A 16,626-nucleotide genomic window follows, 5' to 3' on the forward strand; every position below is an offset into this window, starting at 1 on the left:
CATTTGTATTCAATGTACTGCTCCTTTGGTAATCATGGTGATTAATTATCATAGTCATTACCATTTCCAAAATCAGATTTTATGTTTACTGGGGGTATATGAGTGGCAATTTTGAATCTAGGAAAAGACAGTATACAGTCAACCCCTGGTATTTGCGGAGGATGCGTAACAACAATCCCCCCCTCCCCAATACTTGACACTCCTCTAAAAACACTCATAACTGCTCAGTCACGAAAATGATATGAAAATGTAGTAATTAGTGAAATATTTCTCCATGAAAAATACCGTGAACAGGTGATTATTCCACGAATAATATGCATACAGTGGACCTCCTGTACTATTCGCTTTCTCGGCATTCGCAGGCTCATGTATTCGCGGATTTCTCTATGGGCCATATCTGCGGGAAATTCTCACATTCGTGATAGGTTTCTATGAGATATGTTCACAAATTCCTACATTTTCATATCAATTTCATGATTACATGCACTTTTTGTGATATAACCAATAATGAAACTAGGTACTATAAGCATTTTTAGTTGGTTTTTCTTGAGTTCGAACTAAGAATGTAGGCAGTTTAAAGTGTTTTTATTGGGTTGTAAAGTATTTGCAGATTCTAGCAATTCATGGGGTGTCTGGAACGCATCCCCTGCGAATACGGGCCATCTAACTGTTTACACTATACAGAAAAATCTGTGATAGGTGTAACCGAGAATCCAGAACCACGAATAGGCGGGGTTCCACAGTAGTAATATATTTGGAGAGTGAGCTTTTAGGCTAAGAATCTACATCGACATAGGTACCTTTCACATTGAAAGCATGTCATTTTTATTGAGTCCTTGAATTCAGATTACAGTATATTTTCAAACTGCTCACCTGCGCTAAGTTTTCTTTATAGCATGGCTAAAATAGTAAAAGATGGTATCAACAGCTCATTCACCTTGCTTTTAACTAACAGAATATTCACATTTTTTCTGTTATGTGGGAACCTCATTTGGGGGTGACTAAACCCTTCAAAGTTGTTTGACCATTATATTTCCAATCTGGTTACTGCCTTAATAAAGAAATTTTTCTCCTTTCAACTTTGCTATGTTGCATGAGAGAGGCAGAAATTTGCTGTTGACCTAGAAGTACTATTATATACATACTACGAAACAATTTATATCTTCATTGCAACACTTTCTGAAAACTGACAGTTGAAGAATATTATTGTACTTTTTAGAATTTAGAGCAGTTGAGCTCAGGTCTATAAATAAATTAACAGTTTGTGTAATACGTATAATTTTTCATGCAAATATATTGTATGAGGCGAATCTGTATTTTAAGGAGGTGGTGGTGTTGTTGTTAATGTAGGATTCCCGACTCTATCTTGAGAATTAGATGTTTGTAATAAGAGAGAAATGAGATCCTGTCGAGTGTCTTTGTCTACTTCGGGAAGAAGTTTTTGTCATTTAAATATTTCATGCACTACAGAATGGAAATTGAATATATTTTCATTTGAATTTGTTGGTCAGGTTTGAAATACTATTACGTACATACTACTATTCTTCTGGCAGTAATGCTTCTGCTCCTCTAGGATAGATGTTTGAGATGAACATGGTAGGTTATCGTCATTACTTTGTTTAGTTTTGTAGTTTTCCTCCTTTTGTTCCTTCCAGGTAATGTTGGGTGGCGTTGGAAACGGAACAGTCAAGAACCACTGTTGCCCCTATTGTAACTACTCGTCGGCTACTAAAGGTCGCCTGAGGGATCACATTTACATTCACACTGGCTACAGACCATATCAGTGTAGCTTTTGTGACAAAAAATTCTTTACAAAAACTCACCTCAAACTGCATGTTCGCACACATACTGGAGAAAGACCTTACCAGTGCAATTACTGTTCATACAGTGCTGCCCAAACTTCAACATTAAATACTCACATAAAGAAAGTTCACAAAGTAGAAACTTATAATTAGGGATTTCCCTAAACTGTAGTTCCAAGGTCAGTTTGATTAATTCTGTCTGAAGATTGTTAGTTTATTTGTTTTATGATGATTGAGAGTTTTAGTTTGTTTTATGGCGATTAGTGTTTGGGTGTTTAGAGGAGGCTAAAAATCAGAATGCGTTATTATCTGCCTGGTCCACAAATGCAAGTATTGGTTTACCTAAATTACTGAAAATCCTCTCTCCTTCATTGAGGTGGTGTTTCCAGTCCTGAATTTATGTTAATGCAGAGTTGGACCCTCTCTAAGTGAGGGGCCACATACGATTTGCCCAATTGTTGATTATGACTTTGGTGTTTCCTTAGAGTTTCTACTATCTTGGCATGTTGTTATGAAGGTATAGTGTGCAGAGAATAAGCAAGAGTTACAAACTTGCAGCAAAGTAGATTTGATTCCAAGTTGGAAGAAGCAAAGATCTAGGCAAATTTAAAGGAGCTGTTCAAACTAGAATACTTGGGTTAGTGTAAGCAGGCTCGTACTTATTTGATAAGATAATTTCAAGATGTAGTAGTATCATTTACTTACAACTCAAGAATAATATCCTTGAGAGAATAAATTTTCAGATTTTCAAACTACGGTATTGGAAACAAAAACTCAAGTACAATAGGAGGGAATGAGTGATCCCAGATCAACATTTATAGCATGGAAGGTGAGCCTGTGAATTGGGTTGATAATTCATGTCAGTGGATAGTTTTTCTTGTCCTCCAAGTCTTGGTGACCCTGTGAACTCCTATAAATTGAAATGATGGGAGAAGTAGTCATTAGATTGATAAGAGCGTGTGTGTGATAAGGTCAAATGCTGTAAAATTTTGGAAGAATGGGTTATAGGAGAGCAGGGGTTCAAAGAGAATGGAATTCTCCATGTAAATAACCATAATGCTGTTAGACTGAGAAGGGGGATGGGAGACAGACTTGTAAGAAGCTCTGCATGACTCGTCAAGAAGAGAGGGAGGTGTTACAGAGGGGAAGTGGGATAGATGTTGTGAAGGTCATTAACTTCTGTTGTTTGAAATATCACCAAAATTCTGAAAAACACATTGTTTAGTATCATATTAGATATACAGTACTCTCATTTCATAAGGTAGAATAATTATTGTGGAATGAGTTTTCATAATCACAAAGCTGGTCAAGGAGCCTTTATATTTTGTGTGCCTTAAAACTCCCTTCAATTGCTGTGGTCTGCTGTTGCTTTTGAAGGGGATATGCAAATTTGGCTTTGCCTCCAAATTGTTTTGCTAATGACAGTATGTTACAGGCAGTCCCCAGTGTTTTTGGGGGGGGGTTCCATTCTAGGCAGGGTGCTGTTAAAGCGAAAACCGCCATTAACCGAAACTCGGCCATTTATGTGGCAAGTTTTGGTTAATGGTGCCTCTGTTAGGTATGTTGTGCGCCATAACTCTATCGGCACCATAACTTGGACCATTTTGGTGCCATTAATCGCTGATTTTATGGCACTAGACAAGCACCATAAAACCGGATCACCATTAACTGAGTCCGCCAATAACCGGGCACTGCCTGTATATGTAAATACGTAAAATACACGTAAAGAAAGATTGGTTCTCATTTGAAGTGTTGTTTCAGCTTAGGGAAATTAGTTTAGTTATGTGAATACGTAGACATATGAAAGGAAGTGTATGCAAGTTTCAGCATGTCCTATTACATGCTCCATTTCAGTTATCAGATTAGCTTTCACTTCAGTTTTATTGCAGATGAAGAAAAAGTTACTTTAAAAGAGCATATAGTAAATTCAAATTGGGGCAAATTGCAGCAAGTATAGCCTGTAAGAAAATAAAATGTATGCAGTATGTTATAAATTAATAGATATTTAAAACCATACGTATCAGAAAGAATATACAGGACATTAAATATATTTTTTTGGCTATAACAGTCGGGGAATGGTAGTAGCTGGTATATGTTGATTGTCTCTTCTCGCTAAAAAAAATTTTGCTGGAGGACCATCTAAGGTAAATGTTCAAAACCTTTGGCAAGAGGCTTCAGATATTCACACATGTAAAATCCCTTGATATTGACTGACTGAGGAAACCTTGGCGTGAAGAAATGGCTTTGCAGTGACACCGTACAGCATTAAAGGCAATGAAGTTACGGAGCAAAGTTCTTAGTGCTTAGAGCCCCTTTGCACTAGCTTGGGATATCAAGGGAGCAAACATTGTCGGATGGGAGTTATATGAAGAGGGAAATTGGTGGTCTTTACCTTCATCCATTCTGCCAGCCATCTCAGTAATACAGATTAGTCTACAGTGGTTATTTTTTTCATTTCAAAGCATATTATATACGTATTAGTAATTTCATCAAGATGATTCTTCTATTGCCAATAGGTGCCAGCCTCTCTTTAGCTTCATAATCATGGTACATAACACTCATATTGCAACTAAGAGTACATTGGAGAAATTAATTTACCTGATAGTAAAGGCAAACCAAGTAATGGTGATACAATTGACTTTTTATATACTTTACAATAATATTGTTAATAAGAGTCAGTGGGGAAAAAGAAAATATGTAAAATTTTGGTTTTCTTGAATGTTCAATTGAGAATCTTTGACCACTCAAATGAAAAGATGCCCCTGTATCATACCCAAACTTTGTTGTTGGTTTTTGGATTTATTTAGAGTCACCTGTCATGTTTTTATAATTTGGATAATTTTTTATTTTCTATGGATGTAATATACGTAATAGGGTCAAGTGTGCTGCTCTCCTTTGGTGTCTGGGATCTTGTTGAATGTATTTCCTCTTGAAATTTTCATGTGGAAAAAAGTCCAGTATTTCATAGCATATTTCTGAGATGTGAACTACATCATTATGTACTTGCCTTGGATTATTTTGAACATCATGACATTACCGTTTTGATATCTATCCAATGAAGTTGATGTAAGTTGTGCAACTAGCTAACCTTATTAGTCTTGTAATGCTCTATATTTTTTTATTTGATAAGAATAAAATGTTAGGGGAACTCTGTAGTGCCATTGTTGACACTGCTTCATTCCTTGCAGGTGATGGAGAGTGATGTTTTGAGGCAAGAAACTGGAGACGAGAGTTCCAAGAAACTTCAGTGCCCCTTTTGTAACTATGTAGCAAAGAGAAAATTGCATCTAGCCAGTCACATATATTCACACACTGGAGAAAAACCTTTTGAATGTTCATATTGCTCTAAGAAATTTACCTCGAAAACCCACCTCAAATTACATATTAGGACGCACACTGGAGAAAAGCCCTATGTATGCAGTCATTGTTCTTACTGTTCCACACAAAGCTCATCCCTTAAGAATCATGTTTTGAGGCATCATTGGGATAAAGTTAACCTGTATTAAATATGTGCTGTATCAGTCCATTTTTGGTCAGAATATTTTTTTTTTAATCTGGATGTCTATATAGCATGTAAAATTAGTTAACATAAAATATGGTATAGCTTCTATTCTGTTTACTATTTTGTATTAAAATTTTTTTTGACTCATATACTATATACATATAGTATACATGTTTTATAGGAACACTGGTGCAGAATCTTGAAACTTTGACTGAGACAAGGACATAATGAGAAAGCCTATTGTGACTACAAACTCTTACTGCCAGTAGAGGCAGTCCCCATGTTGCAGCAGGGTTCCGTTCCAGGCAGGGCATTGTAAGCCGAAAATCGCCTTAACCTGAGTCATCATACAGGCAGTCCCCGGTTAGTGGCGGGGGTTCTGTTCTTGGTGGGTTGCTGATAAGCAAACCCACCATTAACCGAAACTCAGCGATTTATAATGATTAAGGCGCCAAGTTTCTGTTAATGATGCTGATAACTGGTTAATAGCACTGTAAGTCTATTATCAGCACCTCATGGCACTGATGACCAAAACTTGGCCCATTATGGAGCCATAAATGACTGATTTTAAGCACCATAAAATTGGCTATTTATGGCGCTATAACGTGCAGAATTTCGGTTATTGGTGCCATAAGGTGCTGATAATAGAGTTATGGCACCATAACTTACTTAACAGAGGTGCCATTAACTGGTTATTGGCGCCATAAGCAACATGAATCCCTAAGCCCCAGTTAATGGCAGTTTCACTTATGAGCACCCGGCCGAGAACGGAACCCCTGCAGCCGATAACCAGGGACTGCCTGTACTTTGCTTTATGGTAATGAAGTAATAGAAGTTTATATTCTTTGGTAGTATTTGCTCATCCATTGTTTTCATGAAATCCTGAGTCATTTTTGTACTGCAGTGGTGTACAAGGAGGAGGATGGTGTGAATTTTAATAGACTCAAGTTAAGGGTTGTGTGATTATTGTTTGCTGCTTTCATTTTAAATATTTAAGCAGTACAGTACTATGTTGAGGGAATAAACATTTCTGAAGAAAGTGTTCAAACTGTCATCTTCACTAGTAATTTCATGGCATGCTTGCAAATCTACTTAAAAGTTCCATGCATCATTGTTATAGGGAATCTGACATACTGCTGGTTATTTATGAATATAGTGCAATACTGTTTAGTTTTTCAAGGAGTGTCTCATATGTAGAAGTTTGCTCAACAGGGTAACAACTGTCATGTTGGTGTTCCTTCTGCTCTGTGAAACCCTTTTCCAAGGTGGATGTAAGAAGTTTTGAGGCATTGAAATGATTAGTTGGAGACTGGCTGGTGTAGGATTCTTTCAAATAAAGTTTCTGATGTGGATTTGCAGAGCATAAATGATTAACCCTGTCATTTTGAGGTTACAGCGTATTTAGTGTTAGTATTAGCAGAGTTTTGCGAATCGGTAGTATTATGTGTAATTCATGAATGGGGATGAAGTGTGAAGGCAGCTTTTCAAAAATGAAGTTCTGATGCTTTGTGTTTCATACCTTGCATTTAGGAATTAGATTATGAAAGCTAATGTTGCAAAAGTATGCTACAGTGAATAGATGAAAAATTACTATATATTCCTATATGGTATACTGTCCAGGTATTAAAAGGAATCAGTGAAATAAATAGGTGCAGTGGAAATTTTTTTACTTTCACTTCAAACTAGATAAGGCCTGTTGCTGACAGAGTTGAAGTGAAAAGAGAGTATTACATACATGTATAGTTTGGTATTTTCTGAATATGTATTATTTCAAGTTGTATTGCAGTGGATATCCTTTTGTTTGAAAGGTAGATTTTGATGTCTTAGATATAAATACAACTTAATTTTGTTTTCATAACATTAACTTCAATATCTATTTACTAAAAGTTTAAAATATATTCAACACACCTTTGCCCATCATTGGATTCTAGTTTGTGAATAACAATCTGGGAATAAAATCAGTAATTGTATGTTGTATATTTCTTGAATAAAGTGTTGCTTCCATTTCTTTTGTTTCTCTTAAGCAGTTGATAAAATGCACAAATACAGAGACTATAATGCTTCAGCGCTACTTCCAGAGATACTAGCTCAGTTGAGAAAAGGTCAGTGTGGGTTAGATAACAAGCGTCCCTAGTAGGGGTATGGGTTTTGCTTTGAGAGACTAGTCTAGAAACAGCCGAGCATAGTGAAGCTCAGGAAATACTCAATGTGTATATGAAAGTTAGGTTCATAATTTAAGGAAAAATACAATTTTTTTTAATGTGATAAATTTTTACATTGAATTATTACATATTAATGCAACAGAATTTAAGAATACTGTATGTAGTGTTGCACGTAATGTTTCCTTTTGAACTCAACTTTAGTTTGCAACTCCCAGTTAATCATCAGATGACATCTTGATTCTCACTTTTTCTGATTTTCAAAGACGTTGGCGGCTATTGCGCCTTTAGTATATAACTGAAAGCTTGAAAACATCAGTGTTTGTACTGGAGATTGGCTTGCTTATCTGTCATGTTGTTTCATATTTTTTTTATTTAATATTAAAAAAAGAAACTGGTTGTCAGGGTTTTAATTTGAATTCTTTTTCCATATAGTTTTCACAAAGTTAAATGGTTGCTCCTCATCATGTATTGAAAGGTCTTAAAACATTCTAAAAGTGGTTTTATGCATGTCTGTGTGTACATGCATCATTTAGTCTTTTCTCTGTTGTCCTGTATCTTGTCCAACTTGATTTGAGATTATCTTCTCTGTGGTTCCATTGTCTTTTGAGTCCCTTGGTATGCCTATCAGTCTCTTGGAATATTAGTAGGTTTACCAATGACCAATATTTATTGTGGGTTCCATTGCTAGCATAACCAACTTAGCCATTTTTTATAGCATAATATACTTTCGTTAAATATAGCTCTACTTTAGTCTTTGAATGTTACAACTCCATTTAAAAAAAATAATGATATTAGTAGTATTATCATTATTATTATGCAAAAAAAAACTTGTTTGCTTGAATAGATCTTCATTCAAGACATACTACCACGGAAAAGCTGCTATCACCGACAAGTGAGATAATCTCTTGTCCTCATTCTCCTTCACTTGTCTTTAATGGAATGTGATGCATCAATAAATTAACCAAGTGCAAAGATTAACCCAAACAATTAAAAATAAACTCCCTTCAGAATCTTTCTGATACTATGGAGTCAGGAAGGGCATCTGTCCATAAAAAACCTATGGCAAAACAAATTATGAAGTAAACCTTTCAGCAAGTTTCAGAAACACCTGGAAAAAGTTCATCAAAAACAGCTACATAAGAGCAGGGATTAGGCTGAGAAAGAGGGAAGATTGTGTCATATTTATTTAGTTATTATCTTTCTCACTTTCTTTTTCTCAGGGTTATAGCTGGGGAATGTCTTACACATAATCCAACACTATGCTTAAAATTTATTGGGTTTGTCCTCTTGGTTTCCTACAGATGCAGTCAGTGATAATATTGTAACAATTATCACCCAGCATATGACTTTACTGCAAAAATTTGTTTACCCATGGAGCAATATTGAAATTTTTCCTTACAAAATCGCATTAAAATATCTTTCAATAAATGTATGATGAAACATATTAAAATTGTCTTTTCCACAAAATATCCTGGTAAAATAGGGGTGCATTTATGCAAGGTGCATCGTATGCAAGAGTTTCTTTTACACCAGCAAATACAGTAAATATGGTATGTTCCTTCCTTGTAATGGCAACTACCAGCATCAAACAGCATCAGCTGAATTGTTCATAGAAGGTTATTCAAACATCATGTTGAGCAACGAAAGGAAACAACCCACGGCCTTCAGATTTTTTATTTAGTGCCGTTTGGGTCTTTTTAAGTCCTGAGATGCAGTGTTGTTATTGTTATTCTGGCTATTCATCAAACAGTTATTAAGAATAAATAGAATAAATGGGATTCAATAATCTTAATGTATTCTTGTGCATTGGTGACCTTCAGAAGTTTGAAGCATAATAGTCGCCCCGGTATGTGTGGAGGATGCTTACCACACCCACCTGCGAATACCGAAACCCCTTTAAAAATGCTTATAGTAACTGCCTATTTTGATAGTTCAAACACCAAATATACCTTAAACTTATCCTAAAACATTTAGTCATGAAAATACATAGTTGCTATATGTATGTTCCACAGAAAAATCTGCGAATAAGGGGGATTGACTGTACGTAGTTTGATATACAGTACAGGCAGTCCCCAGCTATTATTGGGAGGGTTCTGTTCTGACAGCTTGATGATAGCAGAAATTGCCGATATCCGATAATCAGCGATTTTTGGCACTTATGGATGCTGATAACTGGATTTTGGCATCGACAAACAGGTTAATGGAAATCAGTGCAGTTTGGTGCCGAAAAAAGTGGATTTTTGGTGCTTATAACTTGATCGCCAATAACCAGGGAATGAAATGATGTATGCTGTCATTCATGAAGAAATTTGGTAGTTATTTTATTTTGCAAATCGTTAGCATACCCATAAGGTTGAGAGGTAGATTACAGATTTCCAGATGAATCATGAAGTTGGTAAAGCTGTTTCTTTATTGTTTCTTTGTCATCTATCCTTTGATAGGGCATTATTGTTAGAAAGAGTCTGATGCTGTAGCTCTATTGGATTTTGACGTTGCTCCATTCCTTTCAGGTGATGGTCGACAATGCCGGTGTGCTGGCCGGGGGGAACATATCAGCCAAGAAACTTCAGTGCCCTTATTGTCACTATGTAGCTACTCGTAAATTCCATCTCAGGGATCACATTAATACCCACACTGGGTATAAGCCCTATCAGTGCAGTTATTGCCCCAAAAAGTTTGGTACAAAATCAAATCTCAAATTGCATGTTCGTCTGCACACTGGGGAGAAACCTTTTCGCTGCATCTATTGTCCATACACAACCAGATGGAACTCTTGTTTCAAGTTTCATATGGTGACCCGACACCCAGTCACTTAACTGGCCTTTCACTGATAGAAGATTCAAGTATTTTAGCTTTCAGAAGGGATTTTGCATTGATTGCTAGTTGCCTATTTGATCAAATATTTGTATGCTTCCATATTTCTCATCTTTTTTATGTTCATAGTTCATGACAGATGCAAGGTATTTGTTGCAGAAATATGGAACTGTTTGTTGTGCCATACACAATTGTAACTTCTCACTTATACTTTATGAACACTTTATGAATTAGTACGCCAAAGTTCTTTGCGTAATATATTCCTTCATACAGTATTTGATAGAGATGTTCCTGGCATTATAATTGATATCCTTCATTAGATTTGGACCAGGAGATTGGTGGAAAATAATTATGTAGTATTTTAATCCCTTTGTATTCACATAATTTTTTCCTCTGATAAATAAATTGCGTATTACTTTTTGTACAAGAACATTAAGTTCTAACAGGAAGTTACAAGTTATAAATCTAAATTACTGGATATCACCTGAATAGCCATTGATCCAAGGTATGTTTTTTAGTCTTACTAATCCAAGAAAATGTATAGTGGCCAAACATTTTGAGGACCTGTGTTCCACGTTATACTGAAGTCTTTTTTAAGAGGCTTTGTAGTAACATCAAGAATTGCCAGCAAGATGAAATGCTGTCATGTATACAGGTTCTAACCTTGAAAATATTAATTGTATGATAAATACTTTTACAGTAGATACTATTATTGTTACTTAGAGAGAGTTCGTCAAATTGCAATCCTAAAATGCTCCAATTTCACACAGGTTGAGATGGGCACGGTTGAGACGATTGCGATGAGACGGAGGTATACCCAATGGAGGCATCAGTGCACATTTTGCAACTATGCAACAAATGTCAAAACACATTTAAGAGACCATATGTATATTCACACAGGGATAAAGCCTTTTTCTTGTATGCATTGCACTATGAAATTCACAACAGCTTCTAATCTTAAGAGGCACATGAGAAGGTATCATTGCTGATTATTACGTGAAATGTTTGAAAGAGGAAGCATTGGCTGTCTGCAAAATTCTTTTGACTGTGCAGAGGAGTTCTTGGAGAATTATGAGGAATTATGATGTTGTTTGTTTCAACATGAATTGTTATGATTTTGAAATCTTGATGAACTTCAATAAAGGTCCATTATCTATGGAAGCCTCTGATTTGGTTTAGAATGGGAAGAGTATCCCTTGAAATTAGTGTTCTTGTTTCTCTTGTTTGTTCATTTTTTATTTATAGTGTTAAGTTTGCAGATGTAAAATATTTTCTGGCTTGCCTAAGAAAATTAAAGGTACCACAGTTCCATTGCTGTAGAACCAGCCATTCATGCAAATACCTAATGGTTTGCTTGTATTCTATTAAAAAAAAGGAAGGATACCATTTGCAGTAGGGTTTCACCAAATTTTGGACATCTTTTCCTGGTAAATAAACCACAGTTGAACAACATTTCTCATGTTTATTTGCATTTATTTGGTGCATCAATGGTTGAATGTTCAACAAAAGTTCCTGCTTTTCTTTAGCAAAATATGAATGTATGTTGAAGTGCAGTTGTTATGGATACATTCTGCTATCTGTACCTTTGCAAATATTTCATTTACATTAATCATCATGAAGAAGTAAGGGACCTCTCCTTAATATAAAGGTACAATTGCCGACACACGATGAGTAGAAGAGACTGTAAATATGTTCTTGGAGAAGCTATTAGGGTCCGTTCTTGTTATCTTTTAATTTTTCTTACTGATGAAGGAGCAGTTATCACCATAAGGGTTGGCTGGTCTTCGTGGCAAATGCTGTCCTTAGTAGTTCTTTCTTTTGCTGTGATTTCACAGTAACAACTCTTTGATCCTGTTGCACAGTGAAATTTTGTGCACACCACAAGTCATCATGCTCAATTTTGCTATGGCTCTGTATTGTATTAACACCTGTCTCTATAATGAAGAGAATTTCTCCCTTTAATCCCATACAGGTGTTTTATCTTTTATTTTATTACTCATGATCAGGAAGGATACAGGATTTTGAGGGAGTACCCCCCCCCCCCCCCCCCACGTACTTATATCGTGAGCGACTCCCTAATTTGTAAATCCTTTTTGAACAGCAACTATACAAATCCTTTTTGAACGGCACTTGTATAGTTCTTTGAAAAATAATGTGGACTACTATAAAGTCTTATAGGGCATCTTTTAACAAAACTTGAATGTCACAATGATTTCAAAGAATTCACATTCTCTGAGTTCATTCTCTTTTCCTTTAGGTCGCCTCACCTATGAAGATACACGTTGCTACGCTCTGTGTCTGTTGTTATGGTTTTCTACCTGCCTTCTTTCTTAATGGCAAAGAATGATGTTCCCTTTGCCATCGCTGGCACAAGAGTACCACTGTCTAGGTCATAAATAGTGAATTCTTGGAAACTGCTCTCTTTTTTTTCATTGGTTTTGTAAACTTGAGATTTTATCATGGTGAACATTTGAAGTAGTATGTATACTGTATAATGGCTTTATTTATTGAGTTGCCTTATTGTATATTTCCTCCCATGTACAGGAATCAATAAACGATAAGGAATTGTCAGATTTTTCACTTGTCCAGAATAGGTTATATGCATTAATTGATCTGGAAGTTGGGAAAAGGATTTAAAAAGATATTAACAGTTTTTCAGTCTATGTGTGGGTGGTTGATGGGAGCTATGTTGTCAATTTTAGTAACAGTTGTGGGTTATGGTGTTATCAGAATATTTTGGGGTTATCAGAAGTGTCACATTGAAAAGAATATTTGAGGTCATTTCTTCTGAACTTGGAATGATCACTAAGCAAAGAGCTGTGGTGTAGAAACCCTGCCTTACTTGAATCTCTGTGATGTCATAAAGAGCCATTTCCTAAGATTTCGGGCTGAATGATTGTTTTGTAAATCTTTAAGTGAAATTTAATTTCTCTCTCTCTCTCTCTCTCTCTCTCTCTCTCTCTCTCTCTCTCTCTCTCTCTCTCTCTCTCTCTCTCTCTTTTTTTTTTTTTCTTTTTTTTTTCTTTTAGCTGTGACTAAATATTAAAATTTTTATGACAAAAAATATATCTAGTCACAAAAATTAACATGAAAATACAGTACTACGTACTAATCAGCATTTTTTTTTACGAAAAAGTCTGCAAATTATCAATTTTTTCTGCGATTTATTGTAAAAAATGCGGCCCAGAAAAATCTGCAATTGCTGAACCGTGAATAAGCAAGGGTCCACTGTAGTTTTGAATATTTTTGCTCATTTGAACTTTTTCCTAGATAATTTTTTGCTGCTCTTTGTGGCAAAGAAAAAATATTACTGGCTGCCTGTCCTCAGAGTTATCCTTATGGTCCCACCAGACCCTCCATAAGAGAGACTAACCAATATCAAAGAATTCTCATAGTTTTTCTTGGCCAAAATGTTGCCAGTTGACATTGTAAATGGACTGAAGGCTGGAGAGCTCTTTCCTTTGCTTACAGCAATCACTATGGTCTTTCCATCCACCGTTTCACACAGATGTGACAGTTGTGTGCGAGCCTGTTGTGTTTGCCACTACTCTTTGATCTCTGAGAGGGAAAACACCCAAGCTGCTCTGTTCTCATTATCCAAATTATTCATGGTGCCCCATCAGTGAGGCCTAGTATCTACTGAAGTGAGGAAGTAAGTAGTGTTGAGCACGGCTAATTTCTGCATTGTTGTTGCATATGTGCGAGAACTGTGACTGGGAAGACCATATGAATTGCTGTAGGGAGAGGAAAGAGCCCTCCTGACAGCTCAAAGTACTATTCTGGTGAAGACCAACCATGAGACAAAGCTTTGATATTGGTTGGTCTGTGTTGTGGAGCCCATGGCAGGACCATAATGGTAATTCCTGAGGATAAATAGAAGAGTTTTAGCATTGCTAGAGAGAGAGAGAGAGAGAGAGAGAGAGAGAGAGAGAGAGAGAGAGAAGAGAGAGAGAGAGAGACGAGGATGAGATGAGAGAGTGAGAAGAGAAAGATGAGAGAGAGAGAGAGAGAGAGAGAGAGAGATTATGTAGAGTGTACTTCACAGTTCAGTTTTTATTTTGCGTACAGTACTGCACAGTGTATTTGTTGTTGTTTATAAGCATATATACTACAGTATGTTCTTTGTAGTGAAAATAAAAAAGTTATGAAATTGGCATTTTATATTTGTTAAGGGTCTTTTTTTTTTTTTCCCTTTTTTTTCCCCAGATCTGTAACTTTCCAGTATCCACAGAATCCTTGGATGTATAATCGCACATAATCAAGGGAATACGCTATGTGTAATACCAAATTACACTAAATGGCAAAAATTTGTAAAAAAACACACAGGTGAAAATGCACTTTGGCGCTTGTCTACCGATGATGATAACTGGATTTTCGGAATCAATATGCACTGATAACCGAAGATCGGTGCTATTATCGTCACGCCATCGGGAACGGAACCCCCAACCAATAACTGGGGAGTATGTATATCGTTGAAAATCGTAAGGGAACCTTCCAACTCTCCAAGGTGGTAGAAGAAAGATTGATGCATCACTGGATTCAAGCACTCTCTGACTTGCTTCCACCTCAGCTACGTATCGGATGCAAGATGCCACAGATTCTTTGCATTTAGTTTTTTATTGTTTCTATTTGGTTTCCAGCTGGTGCCAGAAGATTTATTCTACTGTTAAGACTGAAGGTTTGTTCCACATATGAAAAATAATTTTGTATGAATATATTTGAAGAGCGTCGTAAACTTGGAACGTCGTAAGCCGAGTCTATCGTAACCTGGGGATTCAAAGAAAATGTAAACAACGGGAGTCTAGTAAATGGGAAGTGCGCTAGCATCATAATTTTTGTATGCTACTGTTTACCATTACTATTGGTTATCTGGTAATTGTATTTTCATTTTCTTATGACACATACAGTGCAGTATTCATTATAGTACAGTTGCATACATTACATGTAGCACATTCCCTTTGTGATTCACGTGTTTGATGCGTATTGGTTACCGAACCTTGAATACTACTTATTTTGGGTAGGCTAGCATACTGTGACAGTTCTTGAATGGCACATTTCACTTATTGAGAGACATTTCACTTATTGATGTAATACTTTTTTGTTGTTTTGTGTTTATGGTTTTTATAAGAAGGCAACATAAATGATGATTATTTTTAGTTTTCTGTAAAAGGAAACTATTGTGCCACCTTTGTCTGTCCATCTGCCCTCAGATTTTAAAAACTACTGAGGCTAGGGTACTACAAATTGGTATGTTGATCATCCACCCTCCATCATCAAACATAGCAAATTGCAGCCCTCTACCCTCAGTAGTTTTTATTTTATTTAAGGTTAAAGTTAGCCATAATAGTCATTCTGGCAGCGCTATAGGTAGCCATTTGCTACCAACAACATAAGTCACTGCCGGACTGAAAACTTGATTGCGGCAAAGAAATTTCGGTACGTTTTGTATTTGTTTTTTATTTTATACGAGTATTCAAGATGGTATATTTTCAAGGCCAGCCTTTCCTTGCACTTTGGAGGATGATCAAGAGGTTCCATTGATTGCAGCTCTTGACGTGACTAGCTGAACTATTGAGCACTCAAATTTTGGAACCACAACCAGTGAGACACAAAATTTGATGTTGATTTTGAGATTATTAAAGTATACATGTTATTTTGCCCCACACACCATCTAGCGCCTCAGGAGATGGCACGTAAATAAGTATTAACTTTATTCAATGTTGTACTACAGTGCATGTGACACCTGTAAATGCCCTTGTTAGTACATTTATTCTGACATGCTTTCATTCCTTTTAATGTCTTAACAGTTGGCACATCACCATTGTGAGTCTGTCTCACATTCGGAATTAGTAGGATCGCATTGAAGACTGATAGTTTTTATTAGTAATATTCAAGAATTCAAGCATGTATAAAAGTTGAAAATCAGTTGTACTATTCCTGGTAGAATATCCTTTCTTCCAGATGATTTTTTATGGTTTTTACACCACGTAAAAGGATACAAGATTAGTATGATAAGATTGTGTAAATTGTTGGGTGTGTTCACCAGAGCAGATACAGCATTATGCCTTACTATAAATATGTTAGATTCCTGCCCATGTACGTACTGTAAATGGTAAGGAGATGCTGATAAGGCAGCCAAAGAAGCAATTACTCTGACCGCATTAAAAGTACTCATGGTAGAATTATGGCCTTTTCCAACAGGAGAATGCCACCTTGAAGTAATTTTATCTTGTTTTGAAATGGCTATATAGTAATCATTTCATTAATGAATACTTGGTTAATAGTCTTCATAATCCAGTTCCCGGATGCAGAGAATCACTAACACGTAAACATAAATTATGCGAGT

At 36.1% G+C, this 16,626-nt stretch overlaps 1 protein-coding gene across 38 annotated transcripts in view; it reads left to right on the forward strand.

Annotated features, from left to right (window-relative positions):
* The window catches only part of LOC135205709 (myoneurin-like), a 406,587-nt gene that overhangs the window by 101,346 nt on the left and 288,615 nt on the right, over positions 1–16,626 (forward strand). The window contains exon 6 of one of the 38 annotated variants that reach the window (XM_064236768.1): positions 11,051–12,787. The exons of 34 other annotated variants lie outside the window; for them this stretch is intronic. In XM_064236768.1, coding sequence (XP_064092838.1) covers positions 11,051–11,269 — 219 coding nt within the window. In that variant the 3' untranslated portion in view covers positions 11,270–12,787. Of the gene's footprint in view, positions 1–1,655; positions 4,968–4,990; positions 7,309–9,976; positions 11,005–11,050; positions 12,788–16,626 lie in introns of those variants that run through there. 3 more of the 38 variants (XM_064236762.1, XM_064236753.1, XM_064236763.1) reach the window with 3 other exon arrangements.

Source organism: Macrobrachium nipponense, chromosome 24 (genome assembly GCF_015104395.2).
Source record: "Macrobrachium nipponense isolate FS-2020 chromosome 24, ASM1510439v2, whole genome shotgun sequence".
Taxonomy (NCBI): domain Eukaryota; kingdom Metazoa; phylum Arthropoda; class Malacostraca; order Decapoda; family Palaemonidae; genus Macrobrachium; species Macrobrachium nipponense.